The 18,716-nt window shown below is 35.3% G+C and overlaps 1 protein-coding gene across 14 annotated transcripts in view; it reads right to left on the bottom strand.

Moving 5' to 3' along the window:
• Window positions 1–18,716, bottom strand: part of SOHLH2 (spermatogenesis- and oogenesis-specific basic helix-loop-helix-containing protein 2) — a 73,648-nt gene that overhangs the window by 35,624 nt on the left and 19,308 nt on the right. For 13 of the 14 annotated variants that reach the window (XR_005378331.1, XR_005378328.1, XR_005378327.1 and 10 more), the window contains exons 5-6: window positions 17,271–17,370; window positions 15,491–15,601 (exon numbers count right to left, since the gene is read on the bottom strand). Coding sequence is in view for 9 of the 14 variants with exons in the window: in XM_038573277.1 (XP_038429205.1) it covers window positions 15,491–15,601; window positions 17,271–17,370 (211 nt within the window). In the remaining 5 variants the exon portion in view is untranslated. The remainder of the gene's footprint in view (window positions 1–15,490; window positions 15,602–17,270; window positions 17,371–18,716) is intronic. The other variant, XM_038573274.1, reaches the window with a different exon arrangement.

Raw genomic sequence — 18,716 nt, 5'->3', positions numbered from 1 at the left:
TATAGATCCTATGTGTCTTTTGCATATTTTTTCCTAAGTATTACAAGGCTTTTTTTACTCTGTTGTAAAAGTAATTATTTTTGGGATCCTGGGTGGCTCAGCGGTTGAGCATCTGCCTTTGGCTCAGGGCATGATCCCGGAGTTTCAGGATAGAGTCCCACATTGGCCTGCAGGGAGCCTGGTTCTCCCTCTGCCTATGTCTCTGCCTCTTTCTGTCTTTCATGAATACATAAATAAATCTTTTAAAAAAGGTAATTATCTTTAATTTGCATATTCTTTTTTTTTTTTTTAAGATTTTATTTCTTTGAGAGAGAGGAGAAAGAATGCAAGTAGGGGGCAGGAGAAAGAATTTCGAACAGACTTCACACTGAGCAGAGAGCCCAATGCTCTAAGATCATGACCTGAGCAGAGAGCCCAATGCCCTAAGATCATGACCTGAGCCAAAACCAGGAGTCAGATGCTTAACTAACTGAGACACGGAGGTGTCCTAATTTTCATTTTCTAATTGTTTGCTACTCATGTATAAAAATACAATTAAATTTTATACATTGACCTTATATCCTGCAACCTTGCTATATTAATCTTTTGGTTGTATAGGGTTGTTTTGTAGGCGTCCTTGCACTTTTCACACAATATTCATGCCATCTATAAGAAAGCTTTGCTTCTTCCTTTTTAATCTGTATGCTTTTCTTTTTCTTACCTAACTGCAATGGCTAGGACATTTTTGTCCATGATGAATAGAAGTAGTACAAATGTACACTCCTTACTTTTTCCAGATCTAAGGAACATGGTCAGATTTTCATCATTAAGTACAATACTAGCCATCGGTTTTCATAGATGCCCTTTAATAGACTGAGAAGGTTTTCTTCCATGTATGATTTAAAGATTGTTTTGTTTTGTTTTTTAAACTTGAAAGAGTACTGAATGTAGTCAAGTAATTTTTCAGAATCTGTTAATCATATGTTTTTTCTCCTTTATTCTGTGTAATGTGAATTACATTGATTGATGTTTTGAATGTTATATCAGCTTTGCTTTTCTAGGATATATCTGGTGTGGTCATGATGTATTACATCTTCATATATTACTTGATTTGATTTGCTAAAATTATGTTAAGCATTTTTATGTCCCTATTCATGAGCGATATTGGTCTGTAGTTTTATTTTTTTAAATAATGTCTTCATTAGGTTTAGGGTTATGCTGGCCTCATGAAATGGGTTAGGAATTATTTCCTCTTTTCCATTTTCTGTAAGAACTTAAGGTTGATATTACTTCTTTAAATGTTTGACAGAATTCATCAGTAAAACCACCTAAGCTTAATGTTTTCTCTTTGGTAAGGTTTTTAATAACAAGTTCAATTTCTTTACTATATAGGGCTATTCAGATTTTCTGCTTCATCTGATGTCAGTGTTGGTAAATTGTGTTTTTCAAAAATGTGTCCATGTTGTCTAACTGGCTGAGCTTACTGGCATAAAATTCTTCAAAAATATACCCTTTTTATATTTAAATGTTTACAGGATATATAGCAATAATTCCTCATTCAAGATATTGGTAAAAGTCTCTCACTTTTCATTCAAGATATTGGTAAAAGTCTCTCACCTCATCTGCCTGATTTCCCCATTTTCTATTTACTTTGTTTTTTTTTTAAGATTTTATTTATTTATTCATGAAAGACACAGGAAAGAGAGGCAGAGACACAGGCAGAGGGAGAAGCAGGCTCCATGCAGGGAGCCTGACGTGGGACTCGATCCCAGGACTCCAGGATCACACCCTGGGCCAAAGGCAGGCGCTAAACCACTGAGCCACCCAGGGATTTCCCCTCTATTTACTTAGGATTTAATTTACTCTACTTTTTTTTAGCTCCTTAAAATGGACTCTTAGGTCATTGATTTTTAGACCTTTTGCCTTTTCTAATATAAACATTTAAAGCCATAGTGTTTTCCATAGCTTTGCTTTAGCTGACAGTTCACAAATTTTGAAATATTCTTTTCTCACCATCATTCAGTTTGCAATATTTGCTAATTTTTCTTGTGATATTGTTCTTTTACCCATGGATTATTTAGAAGTATGTTTTTATGTTTTCAAATATTTGAGGTTTTCCTTTATATCTAATTCTTATTGATTTCTAATTTAACTTCACTGTGGTCAGGGAACATACTCTTTGTGAATTCAACTCTTTTAAATGTATTGAAATGTTTTATACCCCCCAGCATACAATTTATCTAAGTGAATGTACCATGTGTCTTTGAGAAGAAAGCGTATTCTGCTGCCGTTGCTGTATATAATGTTCTATAAATATCTACCAGATCAAGGTGGTTAATACTGTTCACATCTATATCTTACTGATCTTTGTTGTCTAATTAACTGCTGAGAGAGGGATGTAAAATCTCCAATAATGCTTGCTGATATTTGTATCTTTAATTCTGTGAATTATTGCTTCAAATACATAGTTCATATACTATTTGTGATTGTTGTATCATTCTGATAAATCAATTCTTTCATCATTATGAAAAGCTAATCTTTATTTCAAGTGATACTGGTTGTCTTGAAGTCTACTTTATTTGGTATTAATGTAGCCAGTCTAGTCTTATACATATGTTTCACAGTATATATTTTTCTATTTATTTACCTTACTGTGTCTTTATATTTATAGTGGTCTCTAGAGACAACAGATAGATAAATCTTGGGGTTTTTTTTTGTTTGTTTGTTTCTATTCATTCAGACAATCTGTGCTAGAAGTTGGATACAGGTGGATAAAGATCTACTGTTTTATGTTTTTTTTTTTTTTCCCCTGTAGTTTCTTTGGCTTTTTTGTTCTTCCTATCTTATCTTCTTTTAGATAATTTTTAAAATTCAATTTTAATTTGTTTATTGGCTTCAAAGCTATGCCTTATGCATATCTCTTTAGTGTTGCTTCAGGGATTACACTATATATCTAACTTTTCACAGTCTATTTAGAGTTAAAATTTTATGACATTATATAAAATACATAAATTCTGCAATGATGTAAGTACCTTTGCCCCACTCATCCTTCATGCTATAGTTGTCATATGTACTACATCTACATATACAGTTGATCCCTGAACAACATAGGTTTGAACTGCATGGGTCCATTTATAAACAGATTTTTTTCAATAAATACAGTATAGTACTATAAATGTATTTTATCTTCCTTATGATTTTATTAATAACACTTTCTTTATTGTAAAAATACAGTATATAATAAAACTACATGTTAATCAACTGTCTATATTATGAGTAAGGCTTCTGGTCACTAGTAGACTATTAGTAGTTAAGTTTTGGGGGTGTCAAAAGTTATACACAATTTTTTGACTGCATGGGTATCAGTGTCCCTAACCTTTGTTTTGTTGAAGAGTGAACAGTATTACCAGTCCCACAACATAATAATTTTCACTTATAACAGTCTGATGCATTTTAGCTAAACATAGAGGAAAACTGTCTGTTTTCTAATATTTACTCCCATATTTATCATTTCTGATTCTATTAGCCCTTCCTAAAGATTCAACTTTTCATTTGCTATCATTTCCATTTAACCTAAAGAATATCGTTTAGTTTTCTCACCCTGCAGGTCAGCTGGTATCAAAATCTCCAATTTGTCCTTTATGTAAAAATAGCTTATTTCATTATTTACTTTGAGGAAGTAATACTTGATGGAAATATGATTTACACAAATAAGTGATGAGTATCAGACATAACACGTATGGTGGCATACATAAAAGGCTGATTTATTTCTAATTTATTAATATCTTAAAAACCAAAAGTAGGCCTCTGACAGATCTGGAGCAGTTATGTCTGCTGCTGAGGTTTCTACTTCAGATGCAAGAACAAAGTATTCTCACACTTTCTACCTGTCTGGTTGTGGCAGCCAAGACTGAATGGGAGAATACAGGGGAAAAACATGGTAATACAGAAAAAACATGAAGAAAGAATTTTTGCAACTCAGAAATAATCTTGCAAATGGTGAAGATGCTGTCTTACTAAAAAAAAAAATCTAAAATTTGAGCTAAAAGATAAAACAATAGTTATAGGTTAAAATGACTGAAAAATATTTATCTTCAATAAAGTTGTAGGATCAATTTCCTCTCCCTCTGAATCTCTGATGGCTTGTGCCTGCTTTAATCCAAAGATACCTGGAGAAGTGACTACCAACAGTTCTAGGACTAGCATTTAAGAAGACATAGCTTCAGTGTTGGTCTCATTAAACCCTGAGCTTTGAGGCAAGATGTCTGGCTGGCTGGCTGGAGAAACCATGTGGAGAGGTGCTGGGACTACAGGGAAAGAGAGCAACCCATCTCAACCACCCTCCACCAAGAGAATATCTCTGTAGATACTGAGTTCTCTGGACAGGCCATTTACCAGCTAAACACTTACCACACTAAACACCATGTGGAGAAGAATCACAGAATCAAATTGATGATACTCAAATTTATGATCCATAAAATTGTAATATATGATAAATAGGCTGTTGTTTTAACCTACCAAGTTTTAGGGCAATTTGTTACATAGCAAAACATAACTGGAAGAATAGCTTACAATTTAGCAAAAATAATAAAAATGTGGGATTGATAATATATGTAAAAGTAAAATGACAACTATAACAAAAATAGAAGGTAAGTGGAAATATGCTATTGTATATTAAGTATCATAATATCAAAGTAGACTATGTAAGTTAAGGATGCATGCTATAACCCTGGAGGAACCACTAAAAAATGATAACTTCAGCTCAAAAGCCAATATAGGAGATAAAAAGCAATGCTAAAACATACTTGATTAATCCCAAAGAAGGCAGGCAATGGAGGAGAAAAACGGAAAGGAAAATAGAGCTAGTGAAAACAGAAAAATCATGTCCCTAAAATCAAACTTAACAGTAATTATATGTAAATAAAATAAATATTCCAATTGAACAGTAGAGATTGTCAGAATGGGCAAATTTAAAAGGAAAATAAGATTCATCTACATGCTGTTTACATGAGATATTCTTTAAGTATAAAGACATATTTAGGTTAAAGAAAAACCATGCTTTCATAAAAAAGCTATATGAATATAAAAGTGGATTTTAAGATGAAGTATTAGTATAGATAATTTGCGCTTATTATTTCCTAATGATAAACAGTCAGTTCATTAAGAAGACAGGCAACTGGGGTGCCTGGGTGGTTCAGTAGTTTAAGTGTATGGCTTTGGCTCAGGTCATGATCTCAGGGTCCTGAGATGGAGCCCAGCATTGGCTCCATGCTCAGCAGGGAGTCTGCTTCACCCTCTGCCTCCTGCCTCTCCCTCCACTCATATGTCTGAATGTGCTCTTTCTCTCTCTCTCTCAAATAAATAAATAAAATCTTAAAAAAAAAAAAAAGACAGGGATCCCTGGGTGGCGCAGAGGTTTGGCGCCTGCCTTTGGCCCAGGGCGCGATACTGGAGACCCGGGATCGAATCCCACATTGGGCTCCTGGTGCATGGAGCCTGCTTCTCCCTCTGCCTGTGTCTCTGCCTCTCTCTCTCTCTGTAACTATCATAAATAAATAAAAATTTAAAAAAAATTAAAAAAAAAGACAGGCAACCAACAATTTCAAAATACATGAACCAAAAACTGACAGGAATGAAGTAAAAAATAAAGCAATCTATAGTCATCACTCAAGATTTTAACTCTCAGGAAAATCAATAAGGATACAGAATACATATGAAAAACACTACTAACCGATTCTACCTTATTAATATTTAGAACACTATACTCCCAAACAGCAGAATACATATTCTCTTCAAGTGCATGTGGAATACTCATCAAGGGCAACCATACTTTGGGCCATAAAACAAATCTCAGAAAATATCAAAGGATAGAAACCTGACCAAATATACTCTCAGATGATAATGTAATTAAATCATAAATCATATCTGGAAAATCTCCAACATTTGGAAATTAAAGTTACACAAGTTACACACTCTAAATAATCAGTGGTCAAGGAAAAAATTACAAGGGATAATGAGAAAGAGAAGTATTTTGAACCAAATAATAGTGAAAATCTAATATGTCAAAATTTATGAAATGCATTTAAAGCACTGATAAGAAAAAACTTTTATAAAGGAAATTTATAGTTTTAAATGCTTTTATTAGAAAAGAAGAAAAGGTGGGGTACCTGGGTGGCTCAGTTGGTTAAATAAGTCTAGATAGATGCTAGTTATGAAAATTTTGGATATATGAATAAAAATTGCTTAATTATCATAAACATTCTTTTATATATGTTTTGCAAACTTTTTTTTTCCCAGTCAGTTAAGTGGCTGACTCTTGGTTTTGGTCATGAGGTCATGATCTCAGGGTTGTGGTATTGAGCCCTGTGTTGGGCTCTACACTCATCAAGATGTCTGCCTGAAGATTTTCCCCTTTCCTTCTCCCTCTTCCCCTTCCTTACCTGCTTACTCTCTCTCTCTAAAATAAATAAATCTTTAGGATGAGGAGGGAGGGAGGAAGGAAGGAAAAAAGGAAGGAAAGAAGGAAGGAAGGAAGGTTAAAATCAATGATTTAAGTTTCTTACCTAAGAAAATAGAAAAAAGAGCACAATAGAGAAGAAAAAGGAAATGACAGAGTGGAACCAAATATAAAATGGGCAAATACTACAAAAAAAATCAATGAATAAAAATTTTGCTCACTGAAAAAAGCCAGTAAAACTAATAAACCACTTGTTAGACTGATCAAGAAGAACTAAAACACAAATTATCAATTCCAGAAATGGAAGAAGGAATATCATCAGAGATCTGCAGACATTAAAAAGATTATAAGAGAATATCATGAACAAAAAGTCATTCAATAAATTTAACACCTTGGATTAAACAAATTTCTTGAAAGACATAAATTAAACCAACTGAGAAGAAAAACACAGAAAATCTAGTCTTACAATTATTAAAGAAATTTAATTTTTAATTAAGACTTCCCACAGAGAAAATTCCAAGCCTAAATAACTTTACTGTTGAATTCTATAAAACATATCAATCTTACATAACTCTTTCAGAAAACAGAAGAGGAAGAAAGACTTTCTATTTCATTTTATGAGGTCAGCATCTCCTTGATACCAAAATCCAATAAAGACATAAGAAAATTAGAGACCAATAACCCTCATGAACATGATACAAAAATTGTTAATGAAATATTAGCAAACCAAATCTAGCAACAAATAAGAGAATACATCAAGACAGAGTAGAGCATTTTAAAATAATCAGTATAACCAGTACATTAACAGAAAAGAGAACACTGTATAATCATCTTAATAAATAATGAAAACACACTGACAAAATTTTACATCCATTCATGATGACACTTGAAGTAGGAATAGAAGAAAACTTTCTTAAGCTGATAAAAGGCATGTATAAAAAGAGCCTACAACATCAGTAATGAAAAGACTTAACACTTTCCCTGCAAGATCATAAACAAGGCAAGGATGCTACTTGCATCACTTCTAATTCAAAAAGCTGGTGAACCTAGTCAGGGCATTAGGCAAGAAACAGAAATAAAAGCCACAAAGATTGGGGAAAAAAATGTCTTTATTCACAGATAACATAATTGTGTATGTGAGAAATCCACAAAAAATGACTAGAAGTGATGAATAGATAAAGCTATTGAAAATATGAAAATTGTGGATATATGAATAAAAAATTGCTTACAACAAAAAATTTTAAAACCTGCTAAAACATTCAGAAACTTAATAAACTACAAAACTGTTGAAATAAAGACTTTTTAAAAATGGAGATGGATGGCCAGAATCAATACTGACCGAAATGGAAAACACCAATTTTTCCTCAAACTGATCTACTTATTCAACACAATCCTAATCAATATCTTAGCAGGATTTTTTAAAGGAAGAAATTGACAAGCTTATTTTAATATTCACATGAAAATTCAAAGGACCTTTTAATATCCAAAGCAACTTGAAAATGAAGAACAAGCTGGAGAACTTTATCTGATTCTGAGAATAGTAAAGCTACAATGTAATACTGAAGTGAAGAAGATAGAGAAGTAGATCAGTAGAGCAGGTAATCTAGAAATACACTCATAATTATATGGTGACCTTATGAATATTTTTATATTATATATATTAATTATATATATAATTATATGGTGACTCTCATGGATAAGTAAATAAAATCTTTAAAAAAAATCAGAGAGACACAGAGAGAGAAGCAGAGACAGAGGCAGAGGGAGAAGCAGGCTCCATGCAAGGAGCCCAATGTGGGACTCAACCCTGATACTGCAAGATCATGACCCAAGCTGAAGGCAGATGCTCAACCACTAAGCCACCCAGGCTTCCCTCTGGTAATTGATTTTTATGAAAGTACCAAAGCAATTCACTAAAGAATGGAATGTTTTCTCCAAAAATCTTGAAAATCTGAAATGTTTGAAATTAAACAATATCAATACTTCATCCCATAGAAATTAAGATAAATAATCATAGAAGCTAAAACTATAAAACATCTTATAGACAACACGTATTGCAACTTAGTAGTAGGCAATGATTACTAATACAGGAAAGTATAATACATATTGTAAAATATTGATAAATTGGACTTTGTCAAAAATTTTTAAAGCTTCTGCTCAACAAAAGAGGTAACAGTTCACAAAAATGAACACTGAGCTAAAAGAAAATATTTCAAGACATAAATCTGACCAAGGATTTGAATCCAGAATATTAAAGAGCTCCTACAACTCAATAACAAAAACATAAGTGAACAAAAGTTTTTTAATGGACAAAAGGTTTGAACAGACTTCATAAAAAAAGAGATACAAATGGCCAAAAGCATACGAAAAGCTGCTCAACCTCATCAATCACCAGGAAAATGCAAATTTAGAATCACAGATCACACTGTGCAACTGCAAGAACAACTAAAACGGAAAAGACTAAAAATATCAAATGTTGATGAGGATATGGAGCAACTAATACTCTCATATATTGCTAGTGGGAGTGCAAAATGGTGCTGCTATTTTAGATTTCTGGTTGGAGGTCTCCTAAAAAGAGAAACATACACCAACCTTGCAGTACACAACTCTTTCTGAGAGAAATGGAAATCTAAGTTCACAAAATATATATAAAAGAATGTTCGCAGTAGCTTTCTTCTTCTTCTTTTTTTTAAAGTAAGCTCTAACCCCAAAATGGGGCTTGAACTCACAGCCCTGAGATCAAGAGTCACATGCTCTACTGACTGAGCCAGCCAGGCTCCCCCATAGTAGCTTTATTCTTGATAGATAAAACCCAGAGAATTAGTAACTGAAGTATGGTATGTTTATACAATGGAATATTCCTCAACAGTAAAAAGGAACAAACCACTAAGACACACAATGTTAATGAATTTAAAATGTTTGCTGGGTGAAAGAAGCCAGACCTAAGTGTACATATTGATGGTTCAATTTACATAAAGTTCTAGAACAAGCAAAACAAATCTATAGTGATAGGAATCAGAATAGTATCTGCCTCTAGAGGATGGGAAAGGATAGACCAGTAAAGAGCATGAGGAAATTTAAATTGCATGTGTTATGATCATTCAGGTACGGTGAGGCCAACAGATCAGGAGATGGTTGCCTTTAAATGATGGTTACTGACAGTTCCCAAAAGGAGGGGGCCACTTCACACCCCATAGGGCCACATGGTAAAGCACCAGAGGCAGTTAGGAGGCAGGAGGAGTCAGAAGAAAATGAGGGCAAGAGCCTTTACTGTGGTTTCTGAGAGAAGGAACAGGCAATGTAGGCACAAGCAGGCTTTGGACTGGCTAGTTTGAATAATTTCAGCAGGCTCTGGGATGTAGGGGTGTCCCAAGTTGCATGGTAGCACATCATTTTGAGGTGATAAGGGCAGGGGAATATTGGCCTGGAGCATAAGAGCCAGATAGAGGGGGTGGGTGTCGGATAGTCTCTGGGTTGGTCAGTTTGCACATATGCAAGGCATGCTCACTGGCAAGTCATTTACTATCTCTAGAAATTGGCTACCCCTGGGATGGGCAGTCTCCCCATGGTCAGGAAGTTTCCCGATGATAAGCCATCAGAATAAAAAGACATGCTTAATACACAGGGGAACATTCTAATATAACGGAAATGTTGCGGTTTAGATGGGTGTATGCATTTGTCTCCCTCATGACCAACCCTGGTGCTTCCTTATGTAGCCCTTGAATAGGACTAATACCTCATCCTCTTAGGAGCAGTGGGTAACAAACCATCTCTTTAAAATGCATCAAACCATACACTTAAATACATGCAACTGACTTCTTAGAAACACCAATTTAATCTTCTGACATCAATCAAGTAGAACTCTTTATCCTAAATTCTCTAATATTCCTAAGGTTATGAAATGTATTAGCAAACATTATGGATCTAGCCTTATTCATTGCTTCTCAAATTTTTCTGGCTCTAACATCAAGGTTAGGAACTTGAGGTTAGGATAGGCAGGAAAATAGGAGACCTGTATCCTGAAGTGATAGTGGAGCAAATAGATTATGTAAAGTTTCGTCCTTTGAGCGAGACACAACTCAAAGTGACCTCTCCAAGCAGAATTTCTTTCAAGTCTTATGTATTAACTAAAAATAGGTATATATCAACACACATGGTCTGAGAGAAGATATTTGCAATATAGATATTTGGCAAAAGCCTAGTAGCAGAACATACAATGAATTTCTAAAAATTAGTAAGAAAAAAACCCCAGAAAAACCCAGTAGAAAGGTAGACAAAAAAAAAAAAAAAAAAAACTTAATGAAAAAGATTTTAAAGACATATACTGAAGATATCATTGTATGAAACTTCATTGCATTTCCTTGTATGTTAATTATACCATGATTTTTTTTTTTTTAACTAAAAGAAGACAGAAGACAAAAATAAGGAGGAAATGTTTAGTGAAACTTTGAAGGAGGTCATTGTTGGCTCAACAAAGTAGGATTAACAGGCTCCAGAAACACCACAGAGTCTTGTCTTTTTCTTTTTTCTTTTCTTTTAAAGATTTTATTTATTTGACACAGAAAGAGAGAGAGAGAACACAAGCAGGGGGAACACCAGAGGGAGGAAGAAGCAGGCTCCTCACTGAGCAGGGAGCCCAGACGTGGGGCTGATCCCAGGACCCTGGGATCATGACCTGAGCCAAGGCAGATGCTTAACCAACTGAGCCACTCAGGTGCCCCTAATAGTGTCTTTTTCTTTTTCTTTTTCTTTTGTGTAAGGAACAGCAATAGACAACAACAGGTCAAAGGGCATGTTTTGTCTTTATCATCTAACATAGTAGCCAGCAGCCAGCTGCCAGCTGCCAGCTTGGTTATGATCCAATCCAAATAAGTCAGGAAAAGAACCAACCTGGTTTCATTCTCCCCCAGTTAAGAGTGATTCTGAGAAGCTGTAAGGGATCCGAGGCCAAAGATCTCGGCCCAAATTAAGTCCTTGGGTCTCTCCTCTGTACAAATATGTCTCACAGAGGAAGGCCTTTTGGCCAGATAGGACTTGGGACCCTCTGAGAACTTCCTGGGGTTCTACTTTCCTTGAATTTCTAAGCCTTCATTTGTGAAAGACTATCTCATATTCATGTCTTTTCAAGTGAGTAGACATCCCAAAAATTATTAAATCACCATCATTTTAGATCCATGGACACACAAACAAAATGATGGCATCAGTCTGAAAAGTATACCTCAACAAGATAAAAACATATGTAATGTATTTAAAACATGTATGACAAATGGGATTTCCCCAAGAATATTAGAATTAGGTAGCCAATTTTTAATCTGTTCTGATAAAGAAAACACAGTTATTAGATTCATTTTAAAAAGAAATTCTCAAATGAAAATATTCAAAACCATTAGCCGGAACCATTATCTCCTTAACATTAGTCAACATCATGTTACTTCATGCTGCTAAAAAACCAAATGGAGGGCAGGCCTGGTGGCTCAGTGGTTTAGCACCGCCTTCAGCCCAGGGTGTGATCTTGGAGACCCGGGATTGAGTCCCATGTCAGGCTCCCTGCAGGGAGCCTGCTTCTCCCTCTGCCTGTGTCTCTGCTTCTCTCTCTTTCTCTCTGTGTGTCTCTCATGAATAAATAAATAGAATATTTAAAAAAATGAAAAAAAAAGCATATGTAAAGCAGCTGATTGGGGGGAGAAGGAGGAAGGGAAACAGAGTAGAAGCATCCATTTCAAGATTCACAGGTATACTCAGAAGGGTTAAGAGGAGGAAAAGGAAAAAAAAAAATAGGGACAGATTCTTTACTTTCTGTTATGTCTCAAGAAAATCACTAAAGGGAAAGATGGGGTGCCTGGTTATAGCTTTCCTTTTTGGGAAACTAAGACTTCTAGTTCTTTAAATATGCTATGGGGGTACACAGCTTCCAAAGCATCTTTTTGAGGGATTCTCAGATTTTAGTTTTCATCAACCATTAAAATTTTAAAAACTCAACACAGAAGTTTGGAGGACCAATAAAAGGCTTCTAATGTTAGATCTCAACAAGAAAAATAATGAAAGAGAGGTAGCATCTCCCAATATCCTCTCATTGCAACCGTTTAGAAATATCATAATTTTAACACCAAATAAAATATGGAAAATACAATCTTAGAATATAAATTGTATAATATACTGCTTTAAAAATACTCATTGATGGGATCCCTGGGTGGCGCAGTGGTTTGGCGCCTGCCTTTGGCCCAGGGCGCAATCCTGGAGACCCAGGGTCGAGTCCCATGTCAGGCTCGCTGCATGGAGCCTGCTTCTCCCTCTGCCTATGTCTCTGCCTCTCTCTCTCTCTCTGGGTGACTATCATAAATAAATAAAAATTTAATAAAATAATAAAAAATAAAATAATAAAATAAAATAAAATAAAAATAAAAATACTCATTGCACTGTATTTTTCTCATTCAGTGCAGATCAGTGAAATCTATGGGCTAGCTAGCACCAGCCAGCAGACACTACCTTCATTCAGCCAAAGCAGCAAACCTGTGAGTGAAGGTCTTTTGGGTCAAACTAGCCCATCCACCAGCCCATCTCACCAATTCAAACCCATTTACCCTCTGGTTAGTTTTTAGTGGATAATGGAGGTCATTTGGCAGAAATTACTCAACTTCTCCCTCCTTTCTGGCCCCCATGAAAAGATTCATCTTTATCCACATTTGGCTTTAGCTCTTTCTCTCCATTCTCAGTAGAAGAGGTATCCTCCCACCTGATTCTAGATTCCATAAGCTTCTATCTACTTAGGGATGCCAAGTCCATTATCAACTTCCCTCTCCATATTATTTGACATTCCACCCACTGAGAGGTGGAGTTCCATGTACCCTTCCTTCAGATCGGGATAGTTCTGTGACTGCTGTGACCCGTAGAACATGGGAGAAATAGCACTGAGCCAGTTTCTTGTCCCAGGCCTTAAGACAGTGGCGGCTTTCTCTCCCTGTCTCTTGGAACATTCTAGGAATCCTGGGCTACCATGTAAGAAGCCTGACAACCCTGAGACTACCATGCTGAAGAAGCTTCAATTGATAGCCTCAGCTGAGCTTAGACTTCCAGCCATCTCTGCAGAGGCTCCAGACATAATGTCTTGGACTGTCCTGACTAGACCATGTACTAGCTGAATACTACCAAGCGACCCCAGCTGATGTCATGTAGGCAAAAGAATTGCCCACTTTTCTGGGTGGCTCAGTGGTTGACCATCTGCCTTCAGCTCAGGGCGTAATCCTGGAGTCCCAGGATCAAGTCCCATAGTGGGTTCCCTGCGGGGAGTCTGCTTCTCCCTCTGCCTGTGTCTCCGCCTCTCTCTCTCTCTCTCATGAATAAATAAAATCTTTAACAACAACAACAAAGAATTGCCCAGTTAGCCCTACTCAAATTGCTAATCCATAAAGTCATGTTTTCAAGTGAATAAATTTTTGTTTCATTTTTTATACCATAAATACATCTTTTCCAGCTACTTCTTTTGGAATATAAATAAACCTATTCAAGCCTGGCTCAATCTTTTTTTTTTTTTTTTAAGCCTGGCTCAATCTTTTCAAAATTTCTCATTTTACTCTATATATCTCCTTTTACATAACACACACCCTCATTTTCTCTTTACTTTCATTTGTGCTCCCACCTTTCATTTTCCATCTTTCCACAATGGTGCTTCTTCCCTACATGCTAATGAAAATGTTTTTGCCAAGACCAATGATATTTAGGTTTTGCCTAAGATAAATTGTTAATTATTAGTTCTCCCCTTACTTGCTCTGTCACGTGATATTCTTGAACAGTCATTCCTTTAGGAAATTCTTCTCTCTGGTCTTCTCAATTCCACTCCCTCTTGGCTTCTGGATCTCTCTTTTCTCCAATTTCTTCTCTGCTGCCTGTACCTTAAATAGGCTTTTCCCAAGGTCCTCCTTTTTCCACTTATCTCTTCTCTACATGCTCTACAAAGTCATCATATCCATCCCTACATCCACTGCTTTAAGTAGATGCTGTATCCTGAAACTCTAAGTCCATATTTGTAGCCTAAATCTTTCTCTAGAACCTAAAGGCCAACTCCTGACTGAGCAGCTCCATGTAAACCTGGAGTGTTCACACCCAACAAATGCAAAAATCACCTCACACTGCCAGACTGCCATTCTACCGGACTTCCCAGTCAGCTGGTAGATGCAACATCTACTTGCAAGTTACACTTGACTCCTCCTGCATCCAAGCTTACATTGAATCTACCCACTTAGTATATCTGGAATTGGTTTATTCTACCTTTTCCTGTTTCTAAAACCATCATTAAGGATTCATCACTTCTTCTGACAGATTCCACAGGCTTCTGGATTCAATTCACTAACATCCTGCTAGGGTGTTCACTCTAGGTACAAATCTTATCATTAACACTCCTTTGCAAAAATCCTTCAGAGCTTCCCCAACAGTTTCAGATTCAAATTCAAATTCCTTAACATGACGTGCAACACCCTTACCTACTACTTCTCGTCTCCTGCCTCTTCCCACTTGTGCCATTATAGCCAAGTACATGGATACACCTTCAGTTTCATAAATTCACTGAACTTTCTTATACTGTCAGCCTCTGTATCTGCCATTCCTGCTACATGAAACATCCTCCCCTGACTTTTAAAACAAATTAATAGTCATTTTTCATTTAAAGCTCAATTTAGCTATCATGTCCTCAACAAAGCCTTCCACCTCCCTCATTCTGTCTTAGGTGACTTTCCCAGTGTGCTTACTATGTGCTCTTCTCTATCATGACATTTATGAAAACATAATTTTCTATGTAATAGCCTATTTAAAAGTCTATTTGAGCACTAGACTAAGGTCTTGAAGGCAAGAATTTTTTTAAATCTTAGTTCTCCAATCATATTTTGGCACATATCAGATACAGCTATTTGCTAAATGAAAAAATAAGTGAATGAATGAGTGGCATGCATTTAGTTGCCAGATTTACCAGTTTCATGGAGACTTTTAACAGTACTACAAAAAATTATGAAATTCATGAAAGTAAAAGGGATTATACTAAAGACAGACTGTATCATAATTCACCTTCTCAGCTTTTCCTTGCTTGAATGAAGAAGAGAAATCTTTTTGCTTTTCTCAGAATTTGGCACTGGAGCCTTTAATTCGAGCCCAATGTCATTTCTTAGAGCTTCAGAGCTAGAAACAAGAGAAAATCATGTCACAGATTTAAGAGGAAAATTGTCAGGCAATATTAAACAATAAGCACCAATATACTAATCAAAGGTACTTCTCAAAGTCCCTTGCTTCATGCAAAGGTGCAGTAAGTATCAAAGCACTTCACTACCTTACTTATTTGGTGCAGAATGTTTTATTTCAAAGACTCTAAAGAATTTATTATCAAGATCATCATAAATCCAATGACTAATCAAAATTCTAAAATATACAAAGAGTAACAGACACAAGCAGGATTAAAATATTCTGACCTCACTGATTACGACTACTCCAAATTATACGACTGTATTGAAAGTGTGTTACAAGAAAAAAACACAAAGGATTAAAGGGCCATAGTACACTATTCCAACTTGATCAGCAAAGGTCAGGTTCCTTCCATTTAGATATCTTCTGGTCTACCATTTATCTAAAGCTTCTCCAAGCATTTTAATGAATGTTTTTTTTTAATATTTCCCTAAGAAACTTATAACCTAACACATTTTATTCCAAGGTCTACAACTTGATTTGAAAATGTATTTCTACTTGTAGTGGTAGGATTCTGAGGAAAAATAAAGATTCAAGACAAGAAAGGTTCAAAAAGAAGTTGCAAGTAATGTAAGAAAATCACAAAGCCTTCCAAAATCCTTCCCAAACTTATATTTCAGATGAGGTTTAATACAATAAATTTCTTTCAGGTTAAAATGTTAAATAAGATTAAGAGACCTATTAATATCTCTGTACTACTTAAGTGAGCACATTTTTGGTTTGACCACATTTATTGGTTGCCAAGTCTTTTCCTTCAAAATAGTATATGGTCACATTTCTACAAATACTTGATGGTCACATTCTACAAATTCCGGAAGTGACTTATTCAAAATTCTCATCATCATCACCAATGTCCTTGGTAGCTACATTCATTCTTTGTAGCCCTATGCTCCATTTAAAATCTCCTTGGAAATCAGCTTACAGTGAACAAAAAATTTTCACAAAAACTGAATTTTTATAAGCAGATAACATCAGCATTAGAAAAGTATGACCCCAGACAACTGCTTATCCAATGGAGGTTTGAATACCAGTTATAATATCTCAGGAAGGGAGAGATGGGGACAGAGACAAAGAGACCTTTTTTAAGGGTTGTTTTCAGTAATTGGGGGGATAGATTTATGAATTCAAAAAAGACGTCAGTGAGAAGCTTAGTAATAGGTAGATAACATCTTGGGCCACTCTTATCTGTTTAAATACTGGGGTTATAAGTAAAATTTTTGTTTGAAGAAGATTCTACTGTTTCCAAAAAGTGTGAATACCATTGCTATTATTAAACTTTGATTAATGATAACCCAGACTATAATACATCCAGTGTTGGGAACATACTACCTTGCAATTCACCCTGGTCCCTGTGGTCAACTACGATTGTTATGAAGTATTTCCTTAGATTGAAGTGAATACTTCTGCAAGTATTCACTACCCTCCATCCCAGATCAGGACTGAAACACAGAAAAAGTCACATTCCTCTTTTATAACACAGACTCTTCTTCCTTTTGCATCACCCCTAGCACTTGAACTAGTGTTCCACAATCAATAAGTTCTTCAGAAATTATATAGTAAAAGTTATTATTATGAAAAAGTAAAAACAAAAACAAAAACAAAAACTAACCAAGCAAATAGATCAGTAGAAAAATATCCCAATTGTTCACTGCAGGACTTCTGCAGGGGCAATCCAGGTTCTTCGGGCTTCATAGAATATTCATTCTTAACTGAAAGTTTTAAAGTAGGGACTATTTTAATTCTAAAATCACTGGGGAGGGGGGTTAATGTTAATCATACACACAAGCCCTAATCAAAAAGCAGTTGCCATTTTTTACTCAAAAGATTTTACAAAGCAATATTTTTAAAATAGAAAGCAATTTATAGATTTCAGTTCGTAAAACATGAAACCACCCAAGTTAGGACACAAAATGAAAATATACATTGCTCACTCCAGGACATCCTCTTTCAACTAGATTCTAAACTTAGTGGCAGGTGTGCTTAAAACACATTCAAATGAGTTTACTTATTAACTTATTTATAGGTAAATGTCAAGGATAGAAAATATGTATGGGTCTGCAGTAAGCAGCTGTATTGTCAAAATATGACATCTGATGCTTTTTTCTCTTTTCTTTGTCTTTTTTTTTTTTTTTTTTTTTTTTGCAGCTGCTTATCCTCAAAGCAAAGATGAAATGACCAGAAGCAGACGTGGTTATGACCAATAGGGAGGGTGTTAAACAGGTGGTGATAAGCAGCTGCTCTATTTCCACCAAGAGCCAAATGAGAGGTTGCAAAGAGGATCTGGGTCACCCGTTAGCCATTTCCAGAAAGAACTCTGAAGCTGTAGTGGTTGAGAGTCATTGGAATGTTACAGAACAGACTCACTAATCTTCCCTGAATGTTAAAAACACACAAATACACACACACACACGAAAGAAGGAGGGGTGTCCTATATCATCTGGAGTGTGAGTTTATAGAAGATAATCCTTAAAGTGTTTTTCAGGCCTCTTTTAAGAAAAACATTATCTTAATTTTAAAAAGTTTCCATCAGTATCTCAGGCCTAGAAAAACCATACTCATTGACCAACAATGACTCCAGTAGAATTTAATTTCAGAAATTGGAAAATTAATAAAAGAAAATTTAATAAAAGAAAAAAGAAAAAAGAAATTAAAAAAGAAAAAAGAAAAAAAGAAAAAAAAGAAATTGGAGTCTGTCCTTTTATAAGTCAAATTAAAGTTAATTTAATCAGCTTAAGTGTTTAGATGCTGGTGATACACATAATACAATGTAGGTGAAGAGTTTAGAAATGTGAGATCTAACGGAAGCATTGACACTAATTATCTGTGTCTAAAAATCTAAAAGAGAGGGACAACCATCCTATTAGCTTAAGTAAACTAAGTTATGAGCAAATGTTTTGCAAAGCAGAAAGTATAAAATAATTCAAAATTAGTGGCCCTGCCTTTTAGACACTCATACAATGACACGACATGGTTAATTCCATTTTTAAAAAATTTATTCATGATAGACACAGAGAGGGAGAGAGGCAGAGACACAGGCAGAGGGAGAAGCAGGCTC

The sequence above is a fragment of the Canis lupus genome, chromosome 25, assembly GCF_011100685.1.
Source record: "Canis lupus familiaris isolate Mischka breed German Shepherd chromosome 25, alternate assembly UU_Cfam_GSD_1.0, whole genome shotgun sequence".
Taxonomy (NCBI): Eukaryota; Metazoa; Chordata; class Mammalia; order Carnivora; family Canidae; genus Canis; species Canis lupus.
This window is presented reverse-complemented; position numbering and strand designations above follow the sequence as displayed.